General features: G+C 44.9%; 1 protein-coding gene across 2 annotated transcripts in view; it reads left to right on the top strand.

The window, feature by feature from the left end:
- SPRED2 (sprouty related EVH1 domain containing 2) overlaps positions 1–4,120 on the top strand; it is a 122,990-nt gene extending 118,870 nt beyond the window's left edge. For both annotated transcript variants that reach the window (XM_033838440.2, XM_019943257.3), the window contains exon 6: positions 838–4,120. In XM_033838440.2, the coding sequence (XP_033694331.1) occupies positions 838–1,503 (666 nt within the window). In that variant the 3' untranslated portion in view covers positions 1,504–4,120. The remainder of the gene's footprint in view (positions 1–837) is intronic.
- Positions 4,121–9,098: the final 4,978 nt, after the last annotated feature.

The following is a 9,098-nucleotide window of genomic DNA, read 5'->3' on the forward strand; positions in this document are numbered from 1 at the left end:
CCCTAAGGGATGCAGGTTGGGTTTGAAGGCTAGAGGGTGTGGCCCTGGGTTGGGCCATCCCGGGCTCAGATTCCAGCTCTGCTGCTCACCACCTGTGAGATCCTGGCAGGATTCAAACACAGTTGGCCTCTGGAGCCTGTACTCTTACCCTTTGCATATCTCAACATATCTCAACATCTTATCTTCCCAGCCAGATTACAAGGTACTTCTGAGCCTCATAGTTTGCTGTTTTGCACGTGACCCACAGTGACACATGCGTTTTATATCATGGCCCAGTAGGCACATGTTATGTACACAAAGATAACAAGGGTACTTACCTTGTAACATGCAGTGCACTCCAGTGTTCTGCTGTTTCTCTGAACAAAAAAGAAACCAGTCTTAAAAAAGAGAGCATGCTGTACAAAAACAGGTGAAACTAATCTAAGCTGTTAGAAATCAATGTTCCTTAGGGGTCACTGTTCCTTACCTTAGGGGTGGGGGTCACAGAAGGGAGGTTGAGGATATTCTAGGGAGGCCTCAAGTTCTGCTTTCTGATCTGGGCATGTCCAGCTTCTGAAAATTCACTTTACTCTTACGCTGTGTATACTTCCTCCCCCCATATATGGTAATACTGCAACAGAAAGGGGGGAAATGCTGGTCTCCACCCATTAAATTGACTTCCTGACCCAGGAAGGGATTGGGACTCACAATTTGAAATACATCTTTGACCCACAAGCTGTTCAGTAATTACAGGATGGGTCAGTTCCTTAAAGCAATGCCTTTGCCAAGGTGAAAGATGCGTATCGGAGGTTTGTTTTGCCACTGCTATGAAGTAACGCCTCCTTTTTCCTGGGGCAGCCGATGCCAAGGCCCTACCGCCAGGTGAGCTTCCCGGACGACGACGAGGAGATCGTGCGCATCAACCCCCGGGAGAAGATCTGGATGACGGGCTACGAGGATTACCGGCACGCGCCGGTGAGGGGCAAATACCCGGACCCCTCGGAGGACGCGGACTCCTACGTGCGCTTCGCCAAGGGCGAGGTCCCCAAGCACGACTACAACTACCCCTACGTGGACTCCTCAGACTTTGGCCTCGGCGAGGACCCTAAAGGGCGCGGAGGCAGCGTGATCAAGACCCAGCCCTCCCGGGGCAAGTCCCGGCGGCGGAAAGAGGACGGGGAGCGCTCTCGGTGCGAGTACTGCCGCGACATGTTCAACCACGAGGAGAACCGGAGGGGCCACTGTCAGGACGCGCCCGACTCCGTGAGAACTTGCATCCGCCGGGTGAGCTGTATGTGGTGTGCGGACAGCATGCTCTATCACTGTATGTCAGACCCCGAGGGGGACTATACAGACCCGTGCTCGTGCGATACTAGCGACGAGAAGTTTTGCCTCCGGTGGATGGCCCTTATCGCCTTGTCTTTCTTGGCCCCCTGTATGTGCTGTTACCTGCCCCTGCGGGCCTGCTACCACTGCGGAGTGATGTGCAGGTGCTGTGGTGGGAAGCACAAAGCAGCTGTGTGACTCGGTTTCCCTCCCCACCGCCCTCCATCCACAGCCCTAAGGGGACTTGTCTCCTCCATCCTCTCATCTCTGCCCGCTCCTGGGTACCCAAGGCACCGTTCCAGCCTGGGGAACCTGCCTGGTGGACTCTGCACCCCTGCATCAGTCTCACCCACGTGTGCGCACACAGTGTTCTAAGGCGAGGAACCGCCGCCTAGACCCTCGTGTATTATTAACAATCTGTAATCAAGCTAACCGTCTCATCATCCAGGTGTTGATTTCATGTCCTTCCTGCCCACCTCTTCCAGTTCCAAGGCACCTTCAGTGGGAACTGCTGATTTTTGGGTGGGTTTTGTCGTTGGTTTTTCCAGGAGCTCCGAAGACCATCTTTCTCTTGGTTGAGCTTGCCTGTGGCTGACGAGTTTGCTTCCTCAGGTTCCTGTGGAAATGGAATGTCAGAATGATGAAACCCTGCCAGATGTATTTTAACCTGCAGTCAGTGATTATGTATAGGAGGTGAGCTAGTTAACAAACTTCTACCACAAAACGAGATCGCTTTAACTTTTCTAAAGCCAAACTTCCCATGTAAGCTGCAGTTTCTACCTTGAGCCCATCATCATCTTCTGTCTCCACACCCCTCCCCCCAAAAAAGTCGGTCAGTTACTCACTGATGCAAAACATTCTCTCGTAAAATGACTGAGAACTGAGCCTTAACTTCAGATTAACTTGCGAGAATCAGGAAAATTCTTTAAACTGCATCGCATCCTCTCAGACCAGGGCTAGAAAGGGGGATTCCAGGTTTCTCCGAGCCTCCCTGGTTACCCCTAAAGGAGAACTTTTTAAAATTATGTCACCGCCACTTGTAAAAATTTAGCAATATCAGAAGAAACCGCTAATGAAGTAAGGAATTTTGCTTATTGTTTTGCAAACCAAATAGTCTCTTCAAACCAAACCAGTGTTCTCCCGAACACGGTCCAGTTGAGAAACGCTAAAGGTTGTAAATAAAACTTACGGGAGCTTTTTTCCCCCCAGTGGCTATTTTCTATTATTAACTGGGGGAAATTTTAAATGTCATCAATTTGAAGAGTGGTGGGTTGCATTTTGTTCATGGGTTTGTGTTTTTGTTTTCATTTTGGACTCAATTTCACGTCACCAAATTCTTCGTTTACACTTGGGAAAAAACAAGGCCATATGTAAAAACCCTTCCGATGCCTAAGTGTCTTTCTCCTGCAAACCCAAACTTGCCACTTTGGGTGCACGGATGGTTAGGTCAGCAGGCTGGGTCCACCTGTCGCCTTGCCACATAGGAGGCTTCTAATTAGCTGGAAAAGAGTATTTTTCTAATATATTGCAAGGAATAGCCAAATGTTATTGCAGAAAGAGGAAAAGTGAAGAGTGGTTACCTGTACCTAGCATAGTACAATCAGAACGCCGTGGAGACCATAGGGGACAGGCTTGTCAGCGCTGGCTCTTCCCACCATGATCTTCCTGTGATTATCGCCAGCTGAGTGCATGGCCTCATTCCTCTCTCCCCACTCCCCCCATCCCTTCTCAATTGCACACAGGACATCAGTCTCCAAGGAAAGGGACTTTTTTTTCTAGTCTGCCACTCATATTGGGAAAGTGCTAGCCACACTTACCTTCCTGGGAATGTTTTCAGCTCACCTGAGAGCCCTTTGCAGTTCTTGATCAGATCACCGATGTAAATACCCAGTGTGCTTATGAGTTTGTTGGTAGACGTTTTCATTTGTCGAAGTGACTGGTTTGGGTCTTCCAGTCTGGGAAAGGAGCAGAGAGCTGTTAATCTGGTGATGCAAGAACAGAGCCACTTCCCAGCCTGGAGAACATCTAGAAACCTTCAGCCAGCCTCCAAATGCTGTCGAAAGACCATCTTCTCCCCCGTCCTGAGGCATTTTCTCAGGGTCTTTCTCAAGGTCTCCTCTCTACAAAGCACAACACTAATGTATGTTTTGTTAGACCTCAGTTCAAGCGTCCCTATTTATTTCAGTAAGAATATACCTATCCCAGACGCTTTTGTTTGCCCTCTCTGTTTATTCGTTATCTGTTTCTATCTTCCTTTACCCCTTGTCCTTTTCCACCCCTTCGAAGAGTTAACGCTAGTGACTCTTACTCCGCGTATCCTTTTTGGTTTGTGTAGAAGGTACAAGGACAGCCACGGGGACATTTATGTAAATACGTCTCTCTCTAATTGCCACACTGCAGCCGAACAGTGTGTAGTATTTTCCCAGTCAGCTTTGCCATACTGATGTCAACCACCTAAGAGAAATTATTCAGATTTTATTTTTGTATCTGTGGTAACAAAACATTAACCAAAAGAGTTTGTTTGGAAGCTTTCCCCGAACCTCCCCCCCACCCCCCCCCAAAAAAACCCACCAAGCTATTTGCTCACATTAACAAATTAAAGTGCCTGAAGCGTAATTCATTCTTTACCTGTATACTAAAAGCCCCGTTGTATTGATTTTTTTATAATAAGCCTTTTTACCTCTGTGTAAAAAATATATATACAAGTGTATGATGTACATTTTAGTTCTTAACTTTTTTTTATGGTTTCTAATATGTATGACCAATGTAGCCATTGCTTTAAAATGTACCGTGTAAATATAAACACATCCTATGAGATCGCTGGCTTTGGGATGTTTGTCTGGAGACGGTGGCGTTCGAGCCTCTGCGGACGTGGGAGCTCTCGCACACAGGATGGGAAGGGGTTTCCTTTTGAGGAGGATGTGTGGACACCGGTCTGTTCTTGAGGCCCTTCCCGCCTCTGGTTATGTCATATTCCCCGGGGGAGACTGCAGCTCCTTGGGCTCAGATGCCTCAAGTGAAAAGAATGCTGTATCACCGCCCAGGGAACACCCCCTCTTCCTCGGCCTGGCTTCCCCCAAGCGTGCTCCACGGAGGGAGCCGCTGTACTTCCTCTGGGTTGTTTCCCACTGACTCCTGCTGAACCTTAAGAGTGTGTTTGTGTGGAGTTTGGAAGATAGTTTCTCACAGAACACAACTGTTAAAACTCCAAGATCCTTGGTCTCCTCAGAGCGGTTGGATTTTAGTGATATTTGGCCCACTTTCAGTTCCAAATGGGATCTTTGGATACGCAAATGTTACAGTGACAAAGTGTGGAGTCCTTTAAGGGTAACAGAAGAAAATTTCAGCTTCTTCTCTAGAGAACCAAGTAGGGGCCTTAAAAAGAGATGTGCAGAGGGGTCCCTTCACATTAGTCTTGACTCTTGCCAAAAAGGGTGACTTTTCCAAACCACTGGCAAAGGTGAAAAGCAACAGGAGATGCTGGGAATTAGAAAGTGAATGGAGAGAAACAAGCCGTGAAGATTGGTAATTAAGAGATGATTAGAGAACTTCATAAGAGCTCTTCCATTAGACTGGGAGGGGCACAAACCAGGTTAATAGGGGGTGAAGAGTCAACATGGAGTCAATAAAAACATCAAACGTAAAACATGTTTTCAAGAAGTTTGATGGTCAAGGAATAGGGGGATTGCTCTGAAGGAGAATTGGTGAAGTAGAAAAATAATATTTGCTGAGACAGTATATATTCATTTACTGATTATGACAATCCTGAATAAATGGCTCTGATTTTTAAAAAAAGAGAACTTGGAAGGCACGTCCAGAGCTTCAGGGGGCCCGAGATCTGACCTCACGCCACCCTCCAAGGCACGTCCCTCCTGTCATCCCTATTTGAAGTTGAGGAACTGAGGCTTAGAAGGGGTAAGTAACTAAGGTCACCTGTGGTCTCATGAGGCAAGGACCAAACCAGATGACTGACTGCAGAGCCCAGGTCCTTGCCAGCCCTCACTGATAGCTCTGTCCACCCGCTCCGTTTGTGGCCTTGAAAAGTGGGCGCCAGGAAGAGCCTTGCCCAGTCCGGGCTGCTACAGGATTCATCTGTCATCTGGTGCCCTGTGCGCTCAGCCAGGAGCTGGGCTCTACATCCGTCATCTCCTTCAACCCTCTTCGGAGTAGAGGGTTCATTTCCACTTCACAGGTGAGGAAGCAGGGGTAGAGAAACACGTTACTAGTCATTAGATAGTTACTAGCCGTTAGCCCTTGGGCAAGTGATGTCACCCTTCTGAGCCTCAGTTTCCCTGGGTGTAACAAGTGGGATAGCCACCCTCAGCATGTCATGAGGCTCGATGATTACAATTCACACTATCGTTACAGTGCAATACTCAGGAGGTGCTTCAAAATGCTCCTTCCTTCCTCAATTCCTCCTCTATTCTGGGACCCTAGGAAACACCAAGAACTGGAAAGGACAGCATCTTTGGAAGTACAGGAGGCTGAAGCCATTGTGGATATTTTGTGAGTATGTAGACCTACAAAATGTGTGTGTTGGGATTTCTTTTTCTGAACCTCTCTGCAATTCTAAATTAGGTTTTTCTTCGCTGCTGGCCCTCCCAGATCCCTTCACAGCCCTCGAAGGCTGCGGAAGGGCACAGGGCTGGCTGATTCCTTAGGAGCCAGTGCACACAACCTGCCGTACAGAGCCGCCTTCCTCAACCTCCAGCTCCGCTTCTGCGGCCTTTGGGGTGTGAGTCGGTGGCCTCAGCTCCTGGGCCTCTGTTTCTCCCTGCTGCACTCCCGTTGCTAGTTACCACTCACCCTTAATGGTGGGCGCCCCCCAGAAAATCAGGAGATCTTCCCAGGGGACAAAGTGTTGTCACAAGAGTTCTGTTTCCCAGGGATTCAGGGTGGTTTGTTATTTGAGCGTGGCTTTCAAACAGGCTGCCGCAGCGCCATCCATGTGAACGAGGGGCCAGAGCTTGTAAAAGTGTGCCGGCTGCTTGCAGGCACTCTGATTGCAGGCCTGTTGGGCTTTCTGATTTGTGGGGTTAGCTGGTTAGAAATAGCACACTTCGTCTGTTTGTTTAGGCCCGAACCAGATGGGTGGAGTGAAGGGAGAGGACCCTGGTGACATCTTGCACCACCAGATACCAGTTGTGACCTTGCAAATCAGGGCCCTACCATCTCCTCAGCTAGAGCAGCCACCTGTGTTAGTGGTTCCTTCCAGGCAAGCTGACCCCCTAAAGGGCAGTGTTGGGGCCAGGGCGGAGGTGGGGTAGAGGGTGGAGAGTAGGAGGAGACAGGCTCTGTAAATTTATAAAGGAGGAATAAAGCCAGTTACGTGATAGTCATGCCTTGTACCCTTTTCCTCTCATTGTGTCTTGCCCTCTTATTTTTTTCCCCAGTTTTGGGGGAGGGCTGTGATTATTATAAAAGTAATATACATAGTCATAAAAATGTCATACACCACAGAAGTTTAAAAAGGTGTGTCTCCTTGTACTAGTTTGCTAGGACTGTTCACATCAGCTTCTCTGTGTATCTCTGTGTCCAAATTTCCCGTTTATAAGGATATCAGTCATACTGGATTAAGGTCCACTCTAATGGCTAATTTTAACCTGATTATCTCTGTAAAGACCTATCCCCAAATAAGTTCACATTCTGAGGAAAGAGATTAGGACTCCCTATGAATTTGGGAGAGACACAATTCAACCCATAACACTCCTCTGTCCCACCCAAAGTAAGCACTGTGTGTCCTTCCAGATTTTTCTATACATTTATACACAGATGTGTGTATGTGTATACATTTGTGTGTGCATGTGTGCATGTGTTTCTTTCCTCTTTGGAGAGGATCAAAAATACAGCTGTGCATCTACCTATACTGCTCTGAAACCTGTTTTTTTTGTTTTTACTTAAAAATACATCTTCAGCCATTCTATGCATTTTGATTGGAGCCTTTAGTCCATTTCCATTTAAAGTAATTACACACACACACACACACACACACACACACACACACATTGCCATTTTGTGAATTATTTTCTGACCGTGCTGTAGTTTTTCTGTTCCTTTCTTCTTCTCTTGCTCTCTTCCTTTGTGATTTGATAATTTTCTTTAGTGGTATGCTTAGATTACTTTCTCTTTTGTATATCTACCATGGGTTTTGCTTTGTGATTACCATGAGGCTTACACATAACAACTTATAACAGTCTATTTTAAGTTGATTACATTATGTTCTAAAGGTCTACATTTTTAATCTCCCCCCACTTCATTTTCTGTTTTTCCTGTCATACTTTACTCCTTATCCTTACATACTTTACTGTATCCCTTAACTAATTATTGTAGTTATAGTTATTTTTACTGCTTTTGTCTTTTAACCTTCATACTAGCTTTATAAGTGATTAATCCACCACCTTTACAACATTCGATTATTCTAAATTTTACCATATATATATATATACCTTTACCATTGAGATTTATAGTTTCATATGTTTTTCTGTTACTAATTAGTGCCCTTTCTTTTCAACTTAAAAGAAGTCCCTTTAACATTTCTTGTAGTGCTGGTTTAGTGATGCTGAACTCCTTTAGCTTTTGCTTGTCTGAAAAACTTTCTCTCTCCTTCAACTCTGAAGGACAACTTTTCTGGGCATAGAGTATTCTTGGTTGGTAGTTTTTTTCTTTTAGCACTTTGAATATATCTTGCCATTGCCTCTGGCCTGCAAAGTTTCTGCTGAAAATCAGCCGATAGTCTTATAGTAGTTCCCTTGTATGTAACAAGTTGTTTTCCTCTTACAGCTTTTAAGATTCTCTTGTCTTTAACTTTTGACATTTTAATTATAATGTGTCTCTATAGAGCCATCTTATGTACTGCCTATAAGAAGCTCACTTCTGATGTAAGGACACACAGAGACTGAAAGTGAAATAATGGAAAAAGAGCAGTTCTAAGAGGGAAGTTTATAGTGATAAATGCTTACATCAAGAAACAAGAAATATCTCAGATAGACAACCTAACTTTATACTTCAAGAAACTACAAAGAGAAGAACAAATGAAGCCCAAAGTTAGTAGAAGGAAGGACACAACAAAGATCAGAGTGGAAATAAATGAAACAAAGACTTAAAAGGCAATAGACAAGATCAAGAAAACTAAAATCTGGTTCTTTAAAATGATAAACAAAATTGCCAAACCTTTAGCTAGACTCACCAAGAAACAGAGGACTCAAATAAATAAAATCAGAAATGAAAGAAGAGACATTACAACCGATACCACAGAAATACAAAGGATCTTAAGAGACTACCGTGAACAATTATACACCAAAAAATTGGATAACCTAGAAAAAAATGGATAAATTTCTAGAAACATACAACCTATCAAGATGGAATCAGGAATTCCCTGGTGGTCCAGTGGTTAGGACTCGGCACTTTCGGTGCCATGGCCTGGCTTCAATCCCTAGTCAGTGAACTAAGATCCCACAAGCCATGCTGTGTGGCAAAAAAAAAAAAAAAAAAAAGAAAGAAAGAAAAATTAATACTAATCCTTCTCCAGTTCTTCCAAAAAATAAATAAAGAGGAGGAAACACAAATTCATTTTACAAGACCAGCAGTACTCTAATACAAAACCAGACAAGGACACCACAAGAAAAGAAAATTCCAGGCCAATAAGCCTGATAACCATAGGTGCAAAAATTTTCTACAAAATATTAGCAAACCAAATTCAATAATAATTACAAGAATCATACACCATGATCAAGTGGGATTTATTCCAGGGATGGAAGAACACTTCTGAATCTTCAAATCAATCAATGTGATAC

This window comes from Tursiops truncatus, chromosome 14, assembly GCF_011762595.2.
Source record: "Tursiops truncatus isolate mTurTru1 chromosome 14, mTurTru1.mat.Y, whole genome shotgun sequence".
In the NCBI taxonomy this organism is placed as follows: Eukaryota; Metazoa; Chordata; class Mammalia; order Artiodactyla; family Delphinidae; genus Tursiops; species Tursiops truncatus.